Raw genomic sequence first — 25,789 nt, forward strand, 5'->3', positions numbered from 1 at the left:
AATATAATATTTTAGTTTTATCGAATTTTTCTTTATAGGTGTCTCATCATATGTTAAATTAGTTACATAAAATTTATAGCAAAATTTTCTATGAAAATAAATAACATTCTCTTTTGTTTTCCTTCTTTCTCTGTACATGTATATGCTGTTTATCAACAGTCACTCAACACTATATTAAAAGTTTTCCTTGTGAAAATGAAACCGGGTGGATGTATTATGGCTGAACTCTAGCGAAAGATCCCGCAATGTTTTTGTGAGAGCAGGTGATCCACAGTAGAAAACACCTGCAAGTCGATTAGTCAGCAATTAGTCAAGTAAGTCTACAGCAGGAACCAATTCATTTGAGGCTGCATACCTATGCGAGAGTATTTGTGGGCATCAGCCAGTTGACTAAATACTTTTCGCCAATTTGGTCTTGCAAAGTGTGTCCGAATCTGTTATCAATTGAAGCAAATAAAGTACAGTTTAATGTGCCATATGTTGGATATCACAATAAGAGGTTAATTACCTGGCTTCCTGAGACTATATCAACCCCATTTTTGGCATGCTGTAGTGATTGAACCATGGCAATGAGCGCAGATCTTGCATCACCTTCTTCATACACGCTGGTCAAATAGTTGTGCATTTCTATAACATTCTGCAACAGTCATGCATCTCGTCAGCGGACTTATTATTATTGATTGAAATAAAGCATTGTGGAAGCAGCAAGATATTTTCAGGTACGTTATGATCACTTTCTGCAACGTCATTCATAACTCCTTTGAACCATTCAAAAGACCCTTGTTCCCTTGTCACCCAATAGAAGTAAGCTCTTCCTGGACCTTTTCCTTTGAAACCGTTTCCTTCCTGCATCTGCCAAAAGATTATTAATTCCGTTGAACGGTGTTTACCCCTTTATCAGGTGTTAGCGTTCCAGTACCTTCAATACTTACATTTTCACTAACTTGTTCATTGGACTTTATATTGTTCAGGAGATCCTTCAATATGCTGATAAATGGAGTTGCACCAATCCCGAGCCCTATTAGTAGCAGAATGTCATACTTTTTGTAATTTTGAGCTGGTGCACCATAAGGCCCATCAATCAGGATTTTTGGAAATCTGCAAAAAAAAAAAAAAAACTGATTACTCCAAGAAAGTGAGTATTTTCAGATATTCACGAAGAATTACGGGTCTATATATTTAAATCACCTTGTCTGTTCTAGCATGGCATCTGCTATTACTGTGGTCTCAAGCCTAACTAGATTGGCCTTCTTAGAAGTAACCTGAGACTGACAAACCTGTGGAGACCGAAAAATCTACTGTCATTAGTTCTTTTGTTTTGTTTTTGAATTTGTGATTTTAAGTGCAGAACGTACTAAATTTTTATTTCACCTTGCCAAATAAGGTTCTAAGTGCTGTTGTCCAGTCGCCTAAAGTCCTGATATGCACGCTTAAGTAGTCGTCCCCTGGTGCTGAAGTGATGGAAAATGGGTGCCTGATGAAGATCAAACTAGTAGGCTTACGAACGTATATTATGACACGGAAAGTTTAACTATGATCTGGCCAAGTTAATACCATTCAAAGTTGGATACATCTGGGCATTTGACAAAAAGGTACATCCCACTTCTATACTTGAAACCTGATGGTTTTTTCATTTGTATCGAAAGGACATTACCTGGATATATTGATGCCTGTTTTTTTTGCACATTGAGAGGTGTTGGGTGTTAATTCACAAGAATAAATCCCATCTTTTACTGAGTAATGCAAATCCAAATGAAGAATTCCTCACCTTAATGACGGTCGCATGATAACTATTCTCTCGTACTTTTCTAGTCAGTCTCTCGCAGGCATAGAAGGTTACCGGAACTGCAAGGTACATCCATGTCTGTAGAAATATCATAGAACTTCCCAGTTAATCTTATGTACTTCATATCTTCAACTGCAAAGAGAGGATGCTCGGACTTACCGTCTTCTTGTACCATTCTCTGGTGAGAAATATGAAGTAGCCATGGCAAACCAGGAGCACATAAACGAGTATTAGCAAGTGGTGAGCATACCAAAATGCATTGAACCCAGCTAAGTGGTGCAGGGGTGATGGCAACTTGATGACATTCCTCCTGAAGGAATGCGTTGCTAGTGTGAAGCAAAAGGCCATTATGATAATCATAATAATGCCTGTAAACCCAGCGGTGCTGGACAAAAGAAATGGCCATGTTGGCTGTTTGTGGTGGAAGTTGGGCCCTAGTGCATTCATGAATTTGGTTTCTGGGCATGAAATTAATCTAGGGAAATCGCACGCTATGTGAGAAGCTGTGTGAACGAGAGCAGCACCGGTTATTCCCGCCGCAATAACCTGCACATATGTGATATACGGAAAGAAAAATGGTCATCGCAGGTCTTTTATGGTGAAATGTAGGCAGAAAGGCTGAATTTGGGCAAATTTCATTGAACCGCCAACAAGAGTCGGGAATCCGAAATAACCCCAAAAAGTTTTTCGACTTTTTCACTCAACCTCCTTAATGGCGTGAGCCCATATTTCAAGTCTAAAACAAAGAGTATCGCATAAACATCATAAAGTAGTCGTTACGGATAAAATGAAAAAAAATCAAAACATTTTGAGGGGTTTTTGGAACTCCCAAACTTATTTGGGGTTTTGTGATAGTTTCAGACCTTTGGGGGGGCTAAGTGCCAAAGACCCAAAATTATTTGGGGGGCAGAATCACCTTATGGAAGTTGATGTTGTCATCAAACGGGATGAATGAGCCGAGAGCAGTTGATCTGAGACTTGTTAGTGTATTTCGGCAAACAGGAAGGAGTACAAGTGCCATGTTTAGTTTCAGGGTCTCTGCGGCTCCCTTTGCTATGCATACACAATAACCCATCACTTCAAATGCCGATCTCCTCTTGTACTGATTAAATTTCCATACAAATAGAGATATATTCAATACCGACCATAGAGCAAGAAACCATATTCTCTTCCAGTTCTCTAGAATCAAATCTGAAGCCTTGGCGGTAAATCTGCTGATTGGGTTTCTGTATTTCTTTGGTATCATAGTTTTTGCGAGACTCGTTGCATGAGTTGTTGCTTTCTTTTCATTTCCCTCAGAGCGCACCATCCCTTGAAGCAAGCTCTCTAGTTGCCAGAGCTAGAAGAGAAGCTTTCAGGTAGTTAGTGCATTTTTCTTTATTTTGTACCCTTATTACAAAATCGACCTTGGCCCGTCGATAGCAAATAGAATTCAAGATACCTCAATATAGCCTTTATTATCCGGGTCAAGCTCCTCCATAATGAGGGACGCGTAGGTTGCTGCATTGCCCTTCAGCTTCCCAAGCTTGTTTGCTGAGGCACTCAGAATGATCACCTGCGTATTATGAAACCAATTTGTACCAAGTCTCTTCGGGTCTAAAATCAGATGAAGAAATTTCATGTGTTGGACTAAGACGAGTCCAAGATCACAAACCTGTTTGACTTCATCTTCGCTAAGAATACCATCACCATTCTTGTCACACCTACATAAAACCATGGAAAACCTTTAACGATCATGTTATCGAGCCATATCAAAGAGAGAGAGTCAGAGAAATAGTTACATGTCAAAGAATATTTGAAGCCGAGAATCAAAGTTTTGGTCTGTCATTTCTTCCCAAAACTCCTTCAGCTCTTCTTTTGTTATATCATAATCTGATGCCAGTCCCCGTCGCCTTGCCAGTGCCTCAAAGAGCTCTGCTGCAAACTCCTTTGACTCCGCCATACCTTAAAAGAAAGCAGAACAGAAAATTGAGAATACAAGTAAATTTGATTCTTAGTTGCAAGGCTTCCTTGGCTAATCTGATCAGATTCAATTGCATTCAATCACCACAGAAACCACTGGATGCATGTGTTATATACAGGTTTATAGTGCCGATTATTTTGTGAGCATGGCATGATGTAGATATTGTTCATTGATGTAGGGCGATAAACATCATGGATACGAAGTCCGCATCGCGATTTCATGTGGCTCTGAAGTTGTGCGGTATGACGAACCCCTTCTTCCTGATGTTGTGTACCTACTGGTGCGTTTTCTTTTTTGTACTTTAATTTCTTTCTTATGCTTGTCCTACTGATGTGCTTGATTCAAGCATTTTAGATTAATTCAATGCTTACCAAGATTCTTTGCTTTCCCTTTACATAACCTCTTTTCATCGGCCAACACTCTAGAACCAGCTCACACAACATTGATGCGTGCTTAAAATATGGTCATGATTGGTTTTTTATCATTCACGGATCCATACCTAGCTGGCTCTGGCGCATCTGTTATTATTCTCCTCTAACATAATCCGTACCATCAAATCGTAATTGCTTAAGCATGCGTGGCTGCCATGGAGACGGAGAAAGGAATTCTAAGAGAACTTGGTTAGCAAGGACACGGTAATGACTGGCCTCGCGGCAGGATAGGATTTATGTATCCGACCCTAAAATTTGCGATGAATGATTCGTTATCGTTGTCGGTGTTGTGTGTTTAGTTGTTTCCTAGAAATAAACCAATCACAATTTGTTTCTCCACCCCGCAAACTTCCAGTGATTTATCGTCTCTCAAATTTTTTTTGAGTGACTAATGTTGTTTGTCTCATTCTTCAGGGTATATACTATACAATCATGCACGAAGAGAACCAGAAGGAGCAAAACTCACCGATGCAATGGCCGAAGTCATCCTTTTGAAGCCTCCCTTCAATCGCGCACTGATCGAACCTCTTCTCCACGGCTCTCCACCCATCTCCTTCCCTCCCTCCAGCCTTGTCGAGGAACCTCAGCCCTTGGATACCGCCTTGCGCGCTCGAAACCGTCCTCTTCATCCTCGCCTTCACCGACGTCTTCGATGACCCTGATGTCAGTATCCTCGCGAAGCTGCGGGAGGAGCTACCCCTTGGTGGCCGTGGTGGTCTTCCTATTGAGAATGCAGACGGATCTGAACCCGATTGATGGATTCTGTTGCTTTCGAGGTCCGGGTCTCTTGAATTCGTCAGGGGGACGTCGTCGTATTCGTGCTCCGATCCCATTTTGTGTTGTTTTTTTGGGGGTGGAGAAGTTTGGTCGGCGTTTATAGATTTGTTGGAGGTGTTGTCATGGTGATGTGGGGAGCAGGAAGGAGGATCAAATGTAGGGGGTGAGGGGTTGAAAAAGGTGGTAGCCGTAGAAGATGGGGGTGGGCTTTGTTCAAAATTTTTGGTTGGATGAGTTATATGTTTCAGTGGACAAATGCTTTAGAGATATATATTTTTTAAGTACGTAGGTGGTTTGGATTAGGTAGGATATAGGCGCACATTTCCTAAAAACAATAGTTTTAGGATTAGAAAATGAAAAATGCCTTAAGGGCCCAAAATATGGGACTAAGTGAGGGGACATTTGATGTGTCTCCTCCCTATTACGTAATGAGCTGGTCATGCCAACTCATTATGCAATAGGAGGGTGATATGTCACCTGTCCCCTCCAATGGTCCCTGTAGCAGCGCTCTTGATTAATCGAGGGATAAATTAAATTTAGTTTGAAATCCCTAGGAGATTTAGATATGGAAAATGATTTAAGGACCCAAAATATGGGACCAATGGAGGGGACAAGTGATGTGTCCCCTTCCTATTGCATAATGAGTTGGCCAGGACAGGTGATGTGTCCCCTTCCTATTACATAATGAGTTGGCATGGCCAACTCATTATGCAATAGGGAGGGGACACCTCACCTGTCCTCTCCATTGGTCCTATATTTTGGGTCCCTGTAGCAGCACTCTTAATGCTCTAAATTGAGACAAGGAAAAGGAAGTTAATGAGGCTGTTTTGGAATTAATAACAAAACTGGAACTTGTGAATGAAAAGTTCAAGTACTAATCATGATTATTATTTTTTAATGGAAGCACCAGTGAATATAGAAAGAAATCAAACTAATTATGACTTTGGAAAAAAAAATTATAAAGCAGAAATGACTCGTAAGCTGACACGTATCAAAAAAGGAAAGATAAAATGCGGGATGGAAAGGTAAGAAATAATATTGAAAATATAATATCTTGTTTGGGAGTGAAATCGTAATAAGTAAAAATATAATATCTTGTTTGTGAGTTTGATTGAGAGGAATGGAAAGAAACTTGCTTCATCATATTTGATAAAGCAATGTTAGTCCATGTAAATATTTCACAGAAACAACAAGGATATAATCAATGTTTTTCCCACATAAGTTAGGGGGGATTAGTTAATTATATAGTGTCTCCATTATATATCCGCCGCCCGCCCCCCCCGCCCAAATGACTGAGGCACGTTTTGGTTCGAGGATTCCCACCCCCTTCACCTACTAAAAATCATTATTGAGTTGACAAAACATTTTAATTTTTTTCTCTTGTTTTTTTGTTTTTTTCCCTTTTTTCTAGATAAATTTTGTGATCGCTATGGGCTTTGGGAATTAGGTGACAACCCAAACACATGGCAGGATTCTCCAAGCACATGATTAAAGTATATTGACTTGGTTCGTGTTCTTAATTGAACATAACAATTTGCAGTTGGGCACAAATTAAGACTAGATGGATTACAGGATAAGTTATTTTTCCATTTATTTTTTTAAAAAGGAAATAAAAGAGAATTGCTAGCTAAGGGCAAAGATGTATGAGACCACAGATTACCTTTGTTTGGATGGAGGGTAGAGAAGAGAAGGGGAAGAGAAATTTTGGTTTACTTTTGTTTGAAAGTTCCATTTAAAAGGTCAGAAAAGAGGAACGAGAATAAAAATTAAACTAAAATCTTAACCCCCGTACTTGTTTTTCATTATCATTCCCCAATATTAATTTCTCCTCGTCATCATCCTTACTATTACAATGAGATACAACTCAATTTCCAAATAAAATACATATATGGTAAGAATGTGCATACATAACCATTAACCAACATTATCATTGAAACGAGCACAGTAAAAAATTCTAAGACGGATTTCTTGAAATAGCTAATCAATTTTGTTCTAGAAGTTCAACAAATTTATCTAACATCGAACATGTAATTTATTTCAAATTATTACAATACAGTTGTTGGATAATACAGAAAGAAGCTCGATCATCATCGACGAATTCAATGTTGCTTAAATTCACTCTTAACAATTATACGAGCTAAATTGTGTGTAGCCCGGAGCTCAGATTACCCGGGCCTAAAGTGATATCACCATGGAATCCAAAAAATCCAACGTGTTGATATATTTCCCGATGCCATGTAATCCCAATTAAATCCAGATGCCCACAGCCCAGTCCAAATGTTAGGCCCCAATAATATGACCAGAAGAAGCCCAAACAAATATCCAAAACCCTTAAAATAAAACCAAAAAAAAAAAAAAAAAAAAACTCCTCCTCTTCATCTCAAATAGTTGGGGGTATTAATAAAAAAATTTGAAATTGAAGAGGGTTATGTACATCATCCCGAAACTAAGGGGAATTTCTCAAATTAAAATAGTTGAGGAAAGATTTTATAAGACACCTCTAAAGTTGACGGTTGTTCTACGTTTCAAAATGCACCAATCAGAAGATACAATAAAATAAAATAAAATAATTAACTGAGTAATGAAGATTATATTTAGATTTAAGAGAGCTTGGTTCAAAACAATTTGAAAAAAAAACGTCGATTAGATTTCACACTATTAAGTAGTTTAAGTTTTTAAATTAGTTGCTATTGCTCATCGTACAATCTTAGTATTTTTTTCTTCATGAGATCGCGTTTCTGCGTTGACCAAACATATTTAATCTTTTTTTTGGTACAAATGGTTTGTCTTGATGATATGTTGCATGCACATGTTAAATCTCTATACTCCATCCACTGATTCATTAAGTGCTTCGACTCCTTACCAGCTTGGGTTATATAATCAAATACACATTCCCAATCTACATAACATAAGTATCAAACCAAGTCAAATATAAACATTTACTTTAAAAGAAATTGTAACATTTTAACTTTGAATAGACCATAATATAAACATAAGGGAAAATTGCTTGGAGGAACTAAAATAAGTTGGCCCATGCATCCTCACCCCTAGCGTATTATACAATCAGAGAGGGATAACTCACCTATCCCGTTCTATCTGTCCCATTTTCGGATCCATGAGGTATTTTTCCGGAGTAAATATAAGCTGCGTAGCCACAGCTTTAAATAGAAGAAAAACCTGAACCGCAATTGGCTGTTCCTCTCCTACAGGGATCGCTGACGTAGGAAAAATCTCACCCGTCGAACTCAAGTACGAGCGAAAACAAATCCAACGGCTAGGATTGATAAAACATTTGCCTAATCGGCCGATCTCGATACAAGGCCCAAAACGTTAAACCCACCAAAAGGCCCATAAAGCTTTCCGACCCCCCACAAAAAATAAAAATAAAATCCACCCTCATCTCTAATGGCGCCGGCGATCTCCGGCGGCGGCGGCGAAGACGACGACGACGCAAATCCGTAGCAGCTCCCACGACGAGGTCTCCGCGGATCCGACCTCGCCACTCTCGCGCGCCCAAACTTCATCAACGACCGATCATCTCGCCTTCTTCTTCACCCACTCTCTCTCTCTCTCTCCTCCTCGACCCTCCTCATCCCCCCTCTCTCTCCTACCTCGTCTCTCACGTCAGTGACGCCGGGCATCCTCTCCGCTCTCGACTCCCGTCCAAAACCCTAATCCTGTTCCCGTCAACGACACCAGACCCCGGGCCCGCGGGGGCGGGTCCACTGGAGCTTGTTGGCCTACGACCGGCCGTCGAATTCGTTCGTGCATCACGACAGCCTCGGTGGGCTGAACGCGCCGTGCGCGAGGAGGGCTGTCTCGGCGGTGAAGGGTTTGGTCGGGGGAGGACGGAGGGAGGCGGGTTGTGAGGGGAGGACGCCGCAGCAGAGGAACGGGTACGATTGCGGTCTGTTCGTGATGGCGGTCGCGAGGCGGTTTGCGAGTGGAGGAGAGGGAGGGGAGGGGATGTGGTTTGAGGAGGTGGAGGCCGAGGTGAGGGCTGAGAGGGTGGAGGGTTGAGGGGGAGGTGGCTGGAGGCTGATCCAAGGCCTGATGGAGCGGAAATGAACCGGCTTTGTGAGTATACTTCTCTTGTTCGCAGCCCGTTACACGCGCATTTGCTTGATAAATTGATTCCTAGTGTTTGTTCGTATTCGCATGAAGAAAATGTTGTTATGCGTGGTAAAATCTTAGTGTGTGAGCACGGTGAGCTGGGTGGTTGATCCCCTGTTGTTCAAAGGAAAATCCAATTGATTTTCTCGTGTACGAACTAGCATGCTGTTGAGCGTGGGATTGGTGAGGCGGAGCTGAACTGATTTTGCGAGCGAATTATGATATCGGTCATCATTTTGGTATATTGTTTTTGTGCGTTTTGTGAAGGATATGTGTGAGCAATTTTAGTAAAGAATGTGCTTGATCTTGATATAATTTGTCCTTTATGTTTCTTCGAGGCAAGGAAATGTTTTGATATGTAGTAGAGCTTGAACGTATGAATATGGTAATGGATGGTTGGTTGTGTAATCTGGGTTCTTGATTCCTAATAGTTTAAAAAAAAAGGCTATGCATCCTTGTGTATAGATTGATATAGCCCTAATTATTCAGCACTTAACAAATATACGAATTTAAGGAAAACCTGTTATAGAATGGAATACACGCACATAAAGAGGGAGGGGATTTGGGACATCACAAGGTTCACAACAAAAGTAGCCTATACTTTGTGATCTTCAAACTTAGAGACTGATTGATTTGGTTAGGTTATTTCAAAGTTCCGAATGAGGTTAAACAAGATATCACGAAATTTCTCTTAAGCTATCTAATTATATGTCATACGAGGCACTTATACACCACCAAGATGGACATGATCACACCAATGCACGACAAGTTCTTAGTCATACAAAGTGATGCGGCATAGGTCTGGCGTGACATGATTTCATGGAGAAATTATAACGCCGCTCAGATTTTATCTCATTTAGTAGGATGCTATTTCTGATGCATCTTGTGTCCACCCGCCTGCATCGTGTTGTATTATTTTTCTTTTTAATGTCAAGAGGGACGGGTATCCACTGTTGGAAAATTTGATCATTAGCCAAACTTCTTGGTGGCTTATTGGTTCTCCAACTCTCCTGTAACGATTAGACAACGTAAGAGTAAAATGCCTTGCAGAATGTTTCAGATGGAACCTTTCATGGTTCAATTAGTAGTATCAAATAAAGAATAAGGATATTTCCTAATGTAGAGGATGCCGTGTCCCAGTTAGTGTTTTGAAGTGCATTTGGATCCTGTACAGGGCAGACACGTCTAACTTAAGGCAGCTATCGGCCTACTAGAAAATGGCTGACCAGACTAGTATTACGAAAGAAATGAAATACGCTTTACCCTGCAAAGTTAAATGCTCATAGACTGTAAAAAGCGACTCATCATTGTGATGAAGGTTAGCTGTTTGACTAGAAAGAACTGTGCTGCAAGATTAAGGGGCGAGCTGAGTATTAGGATAATTGTCCATATCTCATATGAAACTCTATTTAATATCTGTAAACTTACAAATATTGAATTTCACATAGAAATCATTGTAACAGCATAACTGTGACCGCTAAAAACGATAGTAACTAGTTTGCCTCGTTACATCCATAGCTGCAGTTGTTCTCTCCTTTGGATATCTTTTGAGTACATCTCGGGAATTAACCAAGAAGTCAGCAAGCAAAATGTGCTTATTTTTCCTCGACCCCTGATCCAAGCTTAGAATTGCGAGGTGATTTTACATTTTGGAAATATTACAAGTTGTGCGACAGTACTTCACCTCTTAGGCCTCAAATATGAGTACGGAATAACCCCATATTTTCCCTCTGTATGTATGAGTACACATACTATATTTGAAATGTTTTCTTTTTTATCACAGTGCATTCAAGTGGGAAATAAAAATGTGGAGCTTCACATCTTTGAGGTTGGTCAAACCCATACGGGTAAAGATCATCTCTAGGGACTAGGAGTGTGCATTCAATTTTTTGATTTAATTTCGTCTCTAGTCTTATCCTTTACCTAAAGTTATATAGGTTACATATTTACATCGCGTTTCCGTTCTGATTGTAGGTTGCAGGTTTGATATCAGACACAAAAACCAACTGTATCCACCTAATTCAAAGCGGAATAACTGAGTTTAGACATTTTTGTTCCTTTTTGAGATGTATAGTTTGCTGCTGGTGGTTTCATGAGGCACTTACTATGCTTGCAGCCCATATGCATTTACCCTGGAGCTGTATATGTAGCAATTGAAGGTTGCTACCCATGAATTTTATGTGACGTATGTGAAAATAGATACCCATTATTAACTTTTTTTTTATGTGAGTTGAGCGACAAGCTAGTATTAAATTTCCGGAGGATAAGAGGTACGGGAACTATTTTTCAGGCCAAGGAGGTCTTTGGTTCAATTTCTACAAATGATAGGAAATGTTTTCCACCCAAAATATGATTTCCTTGTATTTTAAAAAAAAATTATAGGAAAAGTTTTGAGAAGTCAAAAGTATCAATTTTCTTGTTTTTTTTTTACTTTGCTTGTTTGGTTCAAAACAAGAAATTGACTCGTAACTTTATAGAAAATAACCTGATTTCCTATAATTTGTAGAAGTTGAACCAAACACCCCTTAAATTTGTAGAAAAATGTCAATGTGGTGTTAGATTTCTAGGGGATTTTCGCCCAATTTGAGAGGAAATTGATTTCTGTAAATTTTAGTACTTTTTATAATTTATAGAAAATATTTTTGTAAATTTTTTTTGAACCAAACACAGTTTACGAAAATCTAAAAAAAAATTTTAATTACAGAATTGTCATTGTCAGACATTTTGAGAAAACTTTTATATAAAATTGTGCAACTAAACACCCCTAAACATATAAAAGTTGCATGCTAAAATAATCATAGTCGCATGCTAAAAGTTACTAGGGGTGTGCCAGGCTACGATGGTTGGATGGATTTATTCCCTGGGCAATGGTCCTAGGTTCAAATATGTTGGCTGTCTTGAATTTGGGACACAATTCTGGAACGGATATTAGACGCGACACAATTATCGTGGGCTTTCTTGAAAGGGTCGAGCCCTCCTAGTTGTGGGAGGGCTCGATGTCGACCTCTCCCTTAGGCGTAGGAGTCCCATAACCAAGTTTTCCTCTAGCAATTTTTAAGTATGTATTGGTTTTGTTTCTGCTATCTATTAAATATTTGAGGTTTCTTCGTGTAATTGTTGTGTATTTTAATCTGCCTATCTTAGGACCTGCCTACGAGACCACTCCTACCTTGTAAAAGCACAATTCCTTGCCCTGGGCAGTTGCCCAGGGCAAGCCTCACCTGGCTTCGTCACTGGGCTTGTATGATGGTTTTAAAACGGAAATTGTTATAAAGTTTTACGGCGGTGAATAATTTACCAATGTATCGCTATAAAATGTGAACACAATGTGAATATATTTCCCCACGTCATAGAGTTACATGTCACAGGGGAATTTCTGTGCCAACAAACCTGAACTCTCAGTCCCTGTTTGGCAAAGTGTTAAGGAAGAGGGGTTAAAAAGAAAGATTAATGTATTTAGCCCATTCGATAATATGAAGGACTAAATTATTAACCCGTTAAATAAGTTTTATTTTAGTCATTGTGATCAGTTTTAGTGTCTAGGAACAACAATGATTTTGACTATTTTTTTTATAATTGGAAGGGTTAACTCTTAATCCTTCTAAATAGGAGTATTAGTAAACCATTCATTTTGAGGGGTTCACTTATTTTAATCCCTCTAAGGGGGTTAGCTTAACCCCCTGTATTTTTCCTTACCTTTCGAGAAAAAAAGACATAAATTCTAAAAAAACGAATATAAACAGATTAAACCAAATTAACCAATGAGATTATAATAATACTCGATCCATACTCTCTAATTTTATGTTGATGTTAAGTTAATTTGTTGTGTTCGTTTAAAATTTCAATCTCCATTTCTTATGGTTCACCAGGAACAAAAGGGGGAAAGAAACTGTTCTTTTTCGCTGACAGATAAAAAAAAAAAATATAAATCAAACTTAATTTAAAAAAAATATAAGTTTGTTAAAAATCAAATGCATCTTCTTTAACTTGCATTATTTTACTATAAAAACTACAACATAATCACAGAAAAAATTCCTTTAATTTAAAAACTAGTTAGACTCCAGTGAGAACTTCATCATATTTTTGTGAGCGAATCTGATACCGGTTGTATTTTGGCATTGAATTTGGAGTTGAATGTTGATTTTGGGTGCCATGAGTAGGAGATGTGTGGAAGCTTTAGCTACGGATGTGTGGTAATACTCGACGTAATTGATTTATAATGTTTGAAGTGAAGGAAAATTTTGTGGTATGAAGTTGAACTTGAATCAATGAGTATAGTAACGGATGAATGGTTGTGTAAATTGTTGGATATTTTGTTGGAGAAAAGTCATGAATAGTCCCACATAAAATAGTGTTATGAATACGATTAAAACGTGCGTAATGACTATACATTATGGGGAACGTTACGAAAATTTATGACTAACGTTACCGTATTATTGTAGGAGTTGTAATGGCTTTCTCAACCCTATATATACACCACTTATTCACTTTCGGAAAAAATATACAGAAACAATTCTCTCTTCTTCCCCTTCTCTCCTCTGCATATTATTTTCGTTCATATGTTGGTGTTATTTTTGGGGCAACGTTTATTCGTCTGAGCTGGAACTCTGTTCTCTCGCCCGAGTACAAAGGTCAGCCGCTTCTGGGGGTTTTTACCGTTAGGGGAGAGAGGATCATCTGCGCCAGGACGATATGTGGGTCTTCAATCTTCTAGGGAAGTGTTTACACGACTGCTCCCGATCAGACCAGACTTTCTTGTTATTTTATTTCGGGTTTATTTTACATCCTATAATTTTATTTGATATTTTTCCAACATAAACTTGGCTTCATAACCCATAATTCCTCAACGAAAGATCAAGGAATTGTCGTGTAGAAACTAATACACCTAATTCTTAAGGGTCTTCATGAGCATGGTAAATTAACAAAACTACAGGGTTATGGTATTTGGGACATCACTAGAAAAGTATAAATTTCTTCGTAACGAGTATGGACGTTTTTGTGCCTTGTTTCAGATTTATAGTTCATTGCTGTTGTTGAAACTTTTCGTACATGTAGTAAACTCCCCTGGAGCTCTGTAACAATTGGAGGTAATTACCCATGAATTTTATGTGACGCATGTGAAAATAAATACCAAGCATTACCTTTTTACCTTTTTTTTATCCTGTGAGTTGAGCAACAAGCTTGTATTAAATTTCTGGAGGATAAGAGATATATGAGAACTGATTCGGGCAAACATATGCAAGTTGCATACTAAAAGTTTCGGATGCTAAAAATGTTAATAAGCACCCTTCGGTGTTTGGCAAGATGGCTGGATGCGTTTGCTCTCTGCTGAATAGTCCCATGTTTGAATAACCTTATTGGTTTTCTTGGAATTGGGATGAATATGAGATGTGGTCCAATTTCCGGGGGTTTTCTTAAACGGAAATGCTTTTTGGCCTCGCCGGGGGCCGACCGAGCCGCACTCGCGTGAGGAGGAGGGCGGCAGGGCGAGTGGCCCCACAGCTTTGTGGGCCCACTCGCCTGCCCCCTCCTCCTCACGCGACGTTGGCTCGCGGCGGGCCCCCGCAAGCCAAATAGCAAAACTCTTTTCTTAAAAGGGTCGAGTCTTATTGATGGTGTGACGGCTCCCCCTGGGGCGTAGGAGACCCCCCGTTATCAAAAAAGGGGGAAAAAAAGTTAACAAATCAATTTTGAGCATGTATATGACGTGATAAAGGCACTAAAGTTGATTATGTTTCCACTATTAGTTAAATCTTTGAGGTTTATTCATGTAAATATTGTCAACCTGTAATATAAACTTGCAAAGTATCACGCTTAGACATTTATCGTAAAAGGTAATTCATATATGTATAGCCTCTCTAACATTTTCCGGACAAATTTTCAAAACAATCCATTTTGCAATTTTATTCCCAAAAAACGACCCCTTTAATTTTTATTTGTAAAAACCGACCTGGTTTCAGCCTCAACGCTGAAACCAGGTCGGTTAAGTTTCGAAACTTAGCAGCTTTTAATTAAGCTGCTAAACTTCACGGGAGTTGAATTCCCGTGAAGTTTCTTAGTTCAAAAACAAATTTATTGAACTGTGAAACTTCATAGGAGTTGAACTCCCGTGAAGTTTCAGAACTTTTTTTGTAAAAACCGACATGGTGAAATAAGAGAGAAATGGGTTGTTTTTGGGAATAAATTTGCAAAAGAGTTTGTTTTGAAAATTTGTCCAACATTTTATTTGAAAAACAAAGGTCCTCTCTAACCATTGATTTCAAGCATTTTGTCTCCTTTATGAGTCTTCACGTAGATCACTAAACTCACTGGATCACACACAGTCAAAATTGCGCGAGTCATTTCATTTTTCTAGGGTTTCTTCTATCGTGAAAAAGTAAAAAGAATGGTAAAAAGGAGGAAATAAAATACTTTAAACAGGAGCTATGGGCCACAACCTGGCGAAGTCAAAAGCCCAGCCCATAAATATCTCTCGACTTTCCCCCTTTTGGGCGGGGGGGACTTGAAAGCCACCGGTCTCTTTCTCTCTCCTCGTTCGCGTCTTCATCTTCTTCTTCCCAAAACCCCTCCTCTCTCTCTTTCTCTCTCTACTATATATACCCCACATTCCCCCCTTTCCCCTCTCTCTCTCTCTACCCTCTTTCTCTCTCTACCCTCTTTCTCTCTCTAGGGTTTCCGAAATCGCCGCCCTCCCCCAAAATTTCCCGCCGGCGGAGCATCCGTCTTTGAACGCTCCGGTGAGAATTTCCCCACCTTTTGATCAAAATTAGGGTTTCCAATTTCTCTCTCTAACCGATTTCTGCAATCTCAGTTCAAGTTCGTTCTTCCTCCCCCCGAAATTTTCCATGGCGATCCTCAAGAGCGGCAAGAGAGCTAGGGTTTCCAACCCCAACCTCAATTTCTCGCCGGAAAGCGTAGGTACGGTCTCTTCTGACTCCTCCGACGATGAATCCGATGACCCCGACGGCTCTGATCTCTCCGGGCTCGACTCCGGCATGGAATCTGACGGCAGCCGAGGCGGGGACCGAGTTGGTGCAGTTCGGGGACCAGAGCTTCTGCGTGCCGATCGAACTGTATGATCTCAAAGACTTGAGCTTAATTCTCTCTGTTAGTAGTTGGAATGAATTGTTGTCTGAAGATGAAAGGTTTTACTTGTCCAAGTACCTCCCTGATATGGACCAAGAAACCTTGTCCAGAACCCTAGTGGAGCTTCTGTCGTCGAGGAATTTCCACTTTGTTAGCCCTGTTCTTGATTTCTTTGGTAAATTGAAGGGCGGGGAGTTTGAACCGGGGGTTAGTGTTTACCGCCGGGGTTTGAGTGCCTTTAAGAAGAGAGAACATTATTATCGGGTTCGGAAGTATCATAATTCTATGGTGAGTGGGCTTTTACGGATTAAAGGTTCTTGGGAGAAATGTGAGGGTTATGGTGTTGAGGAGAGGCTTCGAGTTTTGAATATTATGAGGAGTAGGAGCAGTTTTGGTGATGAGGATGGGGGGGATTTGGAGCTGGAGATGGATTCAGGGGATGATCATTTCTACTCTAAAAGGATCAAACGTGAGACTGAAAATCCAGAGAGCCGGTTTATAGCAAATGCTGAAGGGTTTGGAAAGTCTACGAACCAAAAGCTGGGTATTGTTGGTCATGAGAAGAGGCAGACGGATTGTGTCTTTAGTGCATCCATGGTTGTTTCATCAAAAGCAGAAAAGAAGCAGCAGCTCTTGAAAAGATGTGACAAATTTGACGATGAGGATTATACTGGATTGTCGGGTTTGACTGGTAAACAAAAACATTCGAATGGGGTTACTATTGCTTCCTATGCCCATGATCCCCAATATAATCTGAAGAAGAGCAAGCATTCTCGTGAGGACTGGATGTCTCCGAAAAAAGTTCAAGCTCAGTATCATATGAGGATGGGAGCTCAGGTTGACTGGTCAGATGCCAATAGACCTACTCAGTATCCTCTTAAATTTGATGGGACGAATGTGAACGGCAAGAAATGGAAGATGCAAGAGGAGTTTGGTAGTTATAAAAGTAGACATGGTCGTAATTCAGCAACGAGACCTTACAAATTCAGTCCTGCATATAACAGCGGCGCCCATCAGTACTTGGATAATATGCCAAATATTTTGAAGAAGAAAAGCTTCAGAAGTAAAGTCGATGACACTGAAAGTATGGACATGGAATATTCCAGGGGCAACACCATGTTTGACCAATTAGAGGAGACAGAGTCTGATTCATCAGATCAGGATGTGGAAGGTGAAGATGCCAACCCTTGGGTTAAGAAATTGGAGTGTCTAAATGGTGGCATGGGTCGTCGTCACTCTAAAGCCGATAGATCAGTATATGATCCTATGAAGGTTAATAAACTTGCAAAACATGGTGAAAAACTTTATAATGTCGCGCTTGAGAGCAGGACAGGTATCCATGCACCAGAAGTAGAATCCTATGTGAGACATGGGAAGCAGAAGCCTTTCTTAAGGGAGAAAAGGCAGGAAAGTGCTATTAATCCTGTTCGATCTCAGTTGAAAACGAGGTATAGAGATGACTATAGTAATGTTCAGGTGGAAGGATTTCATGATGCTTCTAATGTAACTTCCAACTTACACAACGGCCATATGAGGGCCGTTAACTCCAGGAACCAAACTCAGATGGTTGATGGCTGGACTGCCAAGGCTGAATCATATATGCCTCTGTTGGGATGCAAGAGTGTGGCAAAGAAACGAACAGGAAAGGTAGAGGTGGACATGTATCAAGATGAGCCGTATGCATCTCTCTACCAAGATTTCAATACAAACAAGAATGTGAATGACCTCAGTATTAAGAAAAAGAAGAAGATAGATTCTGCAACTGGTTCCAAAACAGGTTTGTCGACTGATGTTACCTCAGAGCTGGATATTTCAGGAAAAGAAATTTTGGAAATTGAGCTGGAGATGCAGCCACAGCCACAGAAGAAGCCATTTACTCTGATCACTCCTACTATCCACACAGGCTTCTCGTTCTCCATCATCCATCTTCTTTCAGCTATCCGGAAGGCAATGATCTCTTCTTCTGTGGATGATGTTACCGATGGGCGCAGTCATATTTGGAAAGATGATGTGAAGAGGGAAGTTCATAATAACACAGTTGAGAGCACACCTCACTCTCATAAGAACACAAATGAAACTACTGCAGAACATGAAGGGAAGAACTGTCTCCCTTCTCTTACAGTTCAAGAGATTGCCAACCGTGTCAGGTCAAACCCAGGAGATCCTTGTATCCTTGAAACCCAAGAACCACTTCAGGATTTAATCAGAGGAGTTTTGAAGATATTCTCATCAAAGACAGCACCATTAGGGGCAAAAGGTTGGAAGGCATTGGTGTCATATGAGAAGTCAAATAAAGGTTGGTCTTGGGTTGGTCCTGTTTCATCTAGCCCATCTGATAGTGATAATACAGAAGAGGAAACTTCACCTGAGGCTTGGGGTATTCCATACAAGATACTTGTGAATCTGGTCAATTCCTTCGCTAATTGGCTGAAAAGTAGTCAAGAAACACTTCAGCAAATTGGAAATCTTCCAGCACCACCCGTTAGCTCTCTGGTCAACTTGGATGAGAAGGAAAGATTCAGGGACTTAAAAACTCAAAAGAATCCACACACCATCAACCCGAGCTCTGATGAACAAAAGGCATATTTTCGTAAAGAAGAGTATTTAAGATACTCAATTCCGGATAGGGCTTTCTCCTACACAGCAGCTGATGGTAAAAAATCTAGTGTTGCTCCTATGAGAAGAGGTGCTGGAAAACCGACATCAAAAGCTCGAGATCATTATATTCTTAAGCCTGGTCGGCCACCACATGTTACTATTCTTTGTCTTGTTAGAGATGCAGCTGCTAGGTTGCCTGGAAGTATCGGAACCAGAGCAGATGTTTGTACTTTGATAAGGGATTCTCAGTATATTGTTGAAGATGTCAATGATGCACAAGTTAACCAAGTTGTCAGTGGGGCGCTTGATAGGTTGCACTATGAGGTTGATCCTTGTATACACTTTGACGGTGACAGAAAGTTGTGGGTCTATCTACATAGAGACAGGGAGGAGGAAGATTTTGATGATGATGGTACCTCATCCACGAAGAACTGGAAAAGGCCAAGGAAAGATGCTACGGAACATCCTGACATGGACGCTGCAAATGATCCTGGGAATGAAAATCCATCTGATATTTGTCTGTCTGCTGGATTTGATCTTAATTCTGATGTTAATATTGATTCATCACAGCCTCCATCCATTTAATAGAAAAGTTGTAGTAGCATATAGAGATTTGGACCATTCCGGAGAGTGACTTGGGAGATCAAGTTCCGTATTCCTTGAAGAATCTGTAGCTGACAAAACTACATGCTAGAAAGCTGATGACGGTGTTTTTCTTATTGTGCCATTCAGAAGAGAGGCCATTTGGACTTGAACGCAAGTTCACTGTGAAGAATGGTTGATCAGAGGATGTAATCTGTGGTAATTTATTGTGCAATCATTCAAGACAGGTAAATATTTGGGCCATCTTTCTGAGCTTCTTTTTTTGTCACTGTGTTATTAACTAATATATTAAACAATGATTCATATGCACCTATTGCTTATTATTTGAAGGTGCATGCTTAGTAAAATGTTTCAAAACACTATTTTATATCAAAATATGATAAAGCTTATAATTTTCAAGAGTGAGTACTCTAAACTTATAATTTTCAAAACACTATTTTGATAAAGCTTTATCAAAATATGATAAAGCTTATAAGTTTCAAAACACTATGTTTGTCTATGCCAATGCTTCATTCACACACATATTGATAGAGATCTGGATATATGTGTGCAATTTGTAGTGTCATGTCTGTGCCATGTGGTACACTGGTTATCTAGAGCTTATTTTCTTTATGTATCTGTAATGGTGTAGTCTGTTCCTTGTATCTATGTTCATGCTGCATAACCTTGGGCTATAAATATGTGCCTAAGCGGTTCTTCCGAAACCCAAGGAAATCAAGGAGAAGAGGGATGATTGGGCTATAAATATGCACATAAGCAAGATCTTGTAGTCGTTTCTAACAGAGGGGAGGAAATAGAGAAAGAGGGAAATATAAAGGAAGAAACCTGTCCGACTTATCTTAGAAATCTAAAGGGATGCTGCTACTCTGGTTAGTGAACTCTTTTAAAAGATCTCCCAATAGGAAAATTTCTGAACCAAGTAAATCATGTGTGTGTTTTCTTGTTCTAGCGTATCTATCACTTTCTCTGGCTTTTCAGGGCGGGCTGAAGGCATAGGCCACTAAGGCATATGCCTAGGGCCCCCATTTTATTGGGGCCCCCCAAAAAAAAATTCTCTCTCTCTCTCTCTCTTGACTATTGTAAGGATTCTAAATTATCAATTATCTTTAATTGATCATTTATTGCTATAATTATATATAATTATCTTTATCTTTGGAAAAGAACACTAATAAAGTTTAATTGTAACTTTTTATATTTTATTTCTATAATTAATTATATTGTAAAAGTTAAAAAAGAGAAAAGCACATATTAAATACTCATTCTTATTTATGCATAGTTTATGCGTTTTTTCTCTTGCTAACTTCCTTTATTTTCTTCTCATTCACTCATCTTTCATATTTGTTTAATCTTTGATACTCAACATACATAATTGCAATTCTAATCCAGAAGGCCCCAAAATAAAACGTAAGCTTGTTGGTTTTTATTTATTTTAATTAATTTACATTCATTCTCCTCTCACTCACTCACACACATATATATATATATAGCTCACGGATATGTTCTGTATTTTGTGTTTTTATTTTTTTTCTTTTATATCTTTTTATTAATAAAATCTTATTTACGTTCAACAATGTCTCAAGAGATTAAATAATTTGACAATTTTATCAATTGAATATTAAAGCTTGAATATAAAATTTAATTAGTAACTTTGCATCTCAAAAGCTAGAAAATTAAATTTTATATAAAATTCATTTTTTAGAAACTAATATTTAATTTTTTAATGTTAAGGTCCTAAATATTTTTCTCTGCCTAGAGCCTCAAAAATGCTTGAGACGGCCCTGTGGCTTTTGGTGTGCTCTAGAGTTAAAAAAGCTGTTTTGGTTTGTCATTAGGAATCGTAAACTGCAATCATCTCTTTCTGACATATATGTGCTGAATTACACACTTCAATTTAATTACTTAAGAAGTTTCTTTTTTATCTGCTAGACATGTGTTTGATTCTAATCCATGGGTTTGCATAATATTGGAATGAGATTTCTCTGAAAAGTTCATAGCACTCGATGTATCCCACGAACTTCCTAACACTAGATGAGAAGTAGAGTTGAACTATGGGTCCAAAAGTGGAGAGAATCAAGAAAGGAGGTTTATTCCTCGCCTATGGAGATGAGAAGGGGGTGTTCCATGTACATGGACATGGGGAGGCGTTCTTTGCCTACAGGCATAAGAAAGGAGGCACAATATAAAGATGGAACATATAAAACTAAAAACCTGGGAAAAGATCATGGGTGTAGTCATTCATCACATAAAAATATGGTAACAACAGCAAAATGATCTCTATAAGAAACTGGTAATGGGAGTAACATCGATGTAGTCAATCATCACTTATAAAACATAAAAAATACCAGTGGAATGATTAATACGAGAAATCGATTACTAAGTACTATGGAATCAATTATACGCCGAAAAAAGGAAAACTAGTATGCCAATTGTCTGGTTGATAGACTTTCTATTGAGACATTGCTACATCTATTTGGAAGAAATTATAGGGCATGTCTCTTTTGCAGGGACCACAATTTTTTCTATTTAGTACGCTGCTGCTTTAACTTTCACAGAACTTCCATTAGAGGATGCTTTCGTTGCTATTTTTCAAGGAAATATACTCATCGTTTTGCTCAATTTATTGAGTTCATGAATATCTTAATTGATTTTGAAATTGATCTATGTATATGTTTTAACATATGTCTGGGGATATCATTTATTTTGCACTGAGATCATGTTTTCAGTTGATTGGGTATGGTAAGGTTTGTTGGTTGTATTATGTCAATTATATTTAGAGTTTGAAAGGATAGTATGATTGTAGTGTATTAATCATATTTGGAGTTTGAAGAATTTTAAGTATACAATTACGTGAGTTGAGACTAAAATAATTAATCTTCAGTCAAGGGCAAATTATTCCTCGCCACGGTTGCACTTGTTATGTTAAGAGTACAAGGGACCTTAGAGTTTTAAGCTATGCTAGACTAGTGAGATATATCTGGATAAGTAGAAGGGTCTTAGGATAGTATGGTTGTAGTGTATTAATCATATTTGGCGTTTGAAGAATTTTAAGTATACGATTACATGAGTCGAGACTAAAATCATTGTTTTAAATATCCCCGACATGGCCCGATATATCCCCCGATATATCCTTTTACAGGGCTTGCCGCAACCGATATGGTCTTTAAATATCCTTTACCTCTTTTTGGCTATTTTGAGTGATAAATCCCCGATATGGCCGATATATTAGCCGATATGTGGACCAATATATCTTTTTATATAGCTTGTTGCAAAATAATATACCCTGTTTGGAATTTTTGGGCGAGATATCAAGATTTCCCCATTATATCAAATGACATTTTGCCCTAAAAAAAGCAGATCGAATGTTGCAACGTTGCTTTGCACTTTTGTTTGTTTTAGAAGGTTGATTAGTGATCCTAAACATATATTATTCATATTTTGTATGCTTAAATTTTATTACATATGTTGAGATTACATTTTAATGCATTATACTATGTATGCAAACATTCATTATGGCATTCCGATATTTACCACATATCCCCGATATTTCCCTGATATCCGCAATCCGATATGAATTTTGGCCATCTGATATTTCCCCGATATCCGATATTTAAAACCTTGACTAAAATAATTAATCTTCAGTCAAGGGCAAATTATTCCTCGCCACGGTTGCACTTGTTATGTTAAGAGTACAAGGGACCTTAGAGTTTCAAGCTATGCTAAACTAGTGAGATATATCTGGATAAGTACAAGGGTCTTTCATCTAGTGACTTCTTATATTATTGTTAAGGGCTCATGTCTCATGCACCCGAGTTTTATCTGATAGGGAATCTGAGGTAGATATACTGTAAAATGAAAGACTAGGTATTATGCCAATTATATGGTACATATTGCTGTAATGGTAATAATATAGTGCAAAACCAGTTTGATTCATACGAGCATATATAATGTGATTAGACAGGATCTTCAAATGAGAAAGGCTATGGTGTAAGTGATTATCTGAAAATCAGTGGAATCTTCGCTGGAAGTAGAAAAGGAATTAGAAGAAGTGTTGGATTAGTAACCTTGCACCCTTGATAACTAACAAGACAAAATGTTTACAGCTGTCTTTTAAGTGCCTTATTCAGTTCCTACAGATAGGATGCACTTTTCATGAGGCTGCAACTTAATTCTAGTCGACAGTAGTTGACAGATATTTTTATCTAGGACCACCATCTAGGTTTCCTTTTTTTATAGATCGGAGACACATTTGTTCGATCTATTACAGTTTCATGAGTTTTAAATAGAAGCATTTGATAATTCCATGCGTTAGAATGTCATGTAGCTCAAGAAAATACCAAAATATTCGTCATATTAGGGTTCTCGAAGGGGAATAGAGTTAGGTATGATAAACTGAAAACAGATATCTAAACGAAGTTTGTTATAAGAACATGGAGATACTGACTCTAGTCTGTTGCTTGAATGACAATTCTTGCATCATCCTCATCTTTCTGACTTAAAGCCTAATTTGGTATTGAATGTTTAAGCTTTTCATAAAATTGAGAAAATGTGCTATTACTTGTGATATTTCCACTACTTCTCAATAAATACCAGCCATTTAGATACTATTTCAGGGATACAATCATGCTTATATCCTTCAGATACTCCAGGCCAAATTTAATATGTGTTGCACCTTTCGTTGTCGCTAAGAATGCCAAGTATACATCTCACAAGTCAGGAGTTCACTCTACCATATGTTCATTGAAAATATCTTGCATGGCAGGCCATTTCAGTCTATGCTTAGAATAAGGCGTGTCAACTTAGTTTTGTAAGGAAAGGAACAATAATGACATTTTACGCGCATATGGCATTTGCAGAGCCATTCAGAAGTACAATCTAATTCTTCTGGTTTTCATATAAATGTTTTTATCTTCATCTTGGAAAGTTCAACCCTTTATCAGCTCGACTGTCCTTATTTTGTTCACTTATTATGGAATCAATTTCCGTAACAGGTAGCCAACTGCATTCTGTAGAATGACTAATGCTTTGAGATAGAACAATTTTTCTAAACAGACCCATTTCAATTTTTTTTTAAAAACCGACTCTTTTTTTTATTTACCAAAACCGATCCGATTTTGTGATTAGCAGACTAATCACCTTCCTAAATAGTCGGGCTTGGCAACCCCGACTATTTAGGACGGTGTTAAACCCTAATTAGAAACCTTAAACCCTAAAAATTAATGTCCCAAATAATCGGGGTTGCCAACCCCGACTATTTAGGAAGATGGTTAGTCTGCTAATCACAAAATAGGGTCGGTTTTGGTAAAAAAAAAAGTCGGTTTTAAATTTTTTTTTTGAAATGGGTCTGTTTAGAAAATTTGTTCCTTTGAGATACTTCAACTCTCTCTGAGGTGAATATGTTATTGTTGAAGATTGTACATGTTTAATTTTATCCTAAAACTCCCTTATAAATTACCGCTGTGCAGAATATTAAGGCATGGATGGGAAGCTGGAGTTGAGGAGTAGGTACATTCTTTTCCTTTGGTTCACAGAACGACTTTTATCTGTAACGGTTGTACTTTGCTTCTTGTGCATCATCCTTTCTGCGTGTTATCGTTATTGCGGTCAGCAGGCGTAGCACAAAGCTATTCCTGTAAATGTGAAGAAGCTACTTGATGCATGAAAGAAAATTCTTGGGATAGCTGGAATTTGTTCAAAATGTTCTGCTTTCGATCCTTCGCTTGCCTTCATCTCTCCTCCCCTTTTGCATTCTAAAGCTTGCAGCTCTGTGGTGTTTTTGTTTCTAAGGAGCACGAGTACTGTTGGCTCGACTTTATTAGACTGTTCTACTTCACTTGGAATTTTGGAGTCTCTTGAGTGTACAAATTACAGCTCTTATTCATTCTTAACCTTTTCTTCTTCTTCTGGTTGTACCGCAGGCGAGAGCTTTTTAAGCTACTTTCCGTGATAGTGATATACTCACTGGAACGCAGAGCGGAAAAAAGAAAAAACAGAATCTCCGCGCCAACTGGATTTTATATATTTTTCCAGCCTTTTTAAATTCCTTTTTCTCTGCAATAGATTTATCTTTCTTCTTCTTCTTTTTTCCCGAAACAAATTGATAACTTTAAAGTTGTTGGTTGGACGAAAATCAAATCCTTGAAAGTTAGATGGTTATTAACAATCAAGTTTTGATATTTCATATTTGGGACATGCCGAGATCTCTTGCCTCTCGCTGGTATGATTTTCTTTAAGAGCTCGCGATATCATCAAAGACTTGTACGAAGCTCACGATACCATCAAAAACTTGTGAGTATCCTCGTTGCTAAAATTGCAGGAGCCTGAGAAAATTGAACTCTAATTCGTGGGGGTATTTCTCCCATTTTTCTAAGAAAGGCTAGTACTTTAAACTGTTTTCATCAGTATTGGCTAATTGCACGTAGCCCCTTTTAGTAT

At 38.6% G+C, this 25,789-nt stretch overlaps 2 protein-coding genes and 2 long non-coding RNA genes across 6 annotated transcripts; 3 read left to right on the forward strand and 1 right to left on the reverse strand.

The window, feature by feature from the left end:
* Positions 146-5,376, reverse strand: LOC109829938 (putative respiratory burst oxidase homolog protein H). Of its 2 annotated transcripts, none has more exons than XM_020397039.1 (15): positions 4,647-5,376; positions 3,568-3,730; positions 3,441-3,489; positions 3,228-3,341; positions 2,703-3,125; positions 1,946-2,332; positions 1,769-1,864; positions 1,555-1,670; positions 1,372-1,474; positions 1,189-1,277; positions 933-1,098; positions 724-846; positions 509-637; positions 356-434; positions 146-284 (listed from the first exon to the last, which is right to left on the reverse strand). In XM_020397039.1, the coding sequence occupies exons 1-15, from the start codon at positions 5,011-5,013 to the stop codon at positions 175-177; spliced, it is 2,514 nt and encodes an 837-aa protein (XP_020252628.1). In that variant the 5' UTR covers positions 5,014-5,376; the 3' UTR covers positions 146-174. The 2 variants fall into 2 exon arrangements, with proteins under 2 accessions (XP_020252628.1, XP_020252627.1); XM_020397038.1 differs by having other exon boundaries at positions 724-852; positions 4,647-5,375.
* LOC109829940 lies at positions 644-4,717 on the forward strand. Of its 2 annotated transcripts, none has more exons than XR_002244162.1 (4): positions 644-719; positions 1,385-1,592; positions 3,928-4,029; positions 4,595-4,717. It is a non-coding gene; the product is annotated as an uncharacterized LOC109829940 (long non-coding RNA). The 2 variants fall into 2 exon arrangements; XR_002244161.1 differs by lacking the exon at positions 644-719 and adding an exon at positions 1,047-1,135.
* LOC109829941 lies at positions 8,953-11,323 on the forward strand. The gene is made up of 2 exons (XR_002244163.1): positions 8,953-9,034; positions 11,045-11,323. It is a non-coding gene; the product is annotated as an uncharacterized LOC109829941 (long non-coding RNA).
* On the forward strand, positions 16,091-25,271 carry LOC109829942. Its single transcript, XM_020397042.1, has 2 exons — positions 16,091-19,584; positions 24,820-25,271. Exon 1 carries the CDS (start codon positions 16,244-16,246, stop codon positions 19,337-19,339), a length of 3,096 nt encoding a protein of 1,031 aa, XP_020252631.1. The 5' UTR covers positions 16,091-16,243; the 3' UTR covers positions 19,340-19,584; positions 24,820-25,271.

This window comes from Asparagus officinalis, chromosome 2, assembly GCF_001876935.1.
Source record: "Asparagus officinalis chromosome 2, Aspof.V1, whole genome shotgun sequence".
Classification (NCBI taxonomy): Eukaryota; Viridiplantae; Streptophyta; class Magnoliopsida; order Asparagales; family Asparagaceae; genus Asparagus; species Asparagus officinalis.

What these genes read in the sequence shown, in the direction of transcription:
- LOC109829938 (XM_020397038.1), bottom strand. Translation starts at nt 5,013, where the DNA reads ATGGGATCGGAGCACGAATACGACGACGTCCCCCTGACGAATTCAAGA. An exon ending in GCCATGCTAGAACAGACAAG is followed by an intron (nt 1,099 to 1,188) that starts GTGATTTAAATA and finishes TTTTTTTTGCAG; the next exon opens with ATTTCCAAAAATCCTGATTG. An exon ending in ATATAGTCTCAGGAAGCCAG is followed by an intron (nt 435 to 508) that starts GTAATTAACCTC and finishes AATTGATAACAG; the next exon opens with ATTCGGACACACTTTGCAAG.
- LOC109829942 (XM_020397042.1), top strand. Translation starts at nt 16,244, where the DNA reads ATGGACCAAGAAACCTTGTCCAGAACCCTAGTGGAGCTTCTGTCGTCG.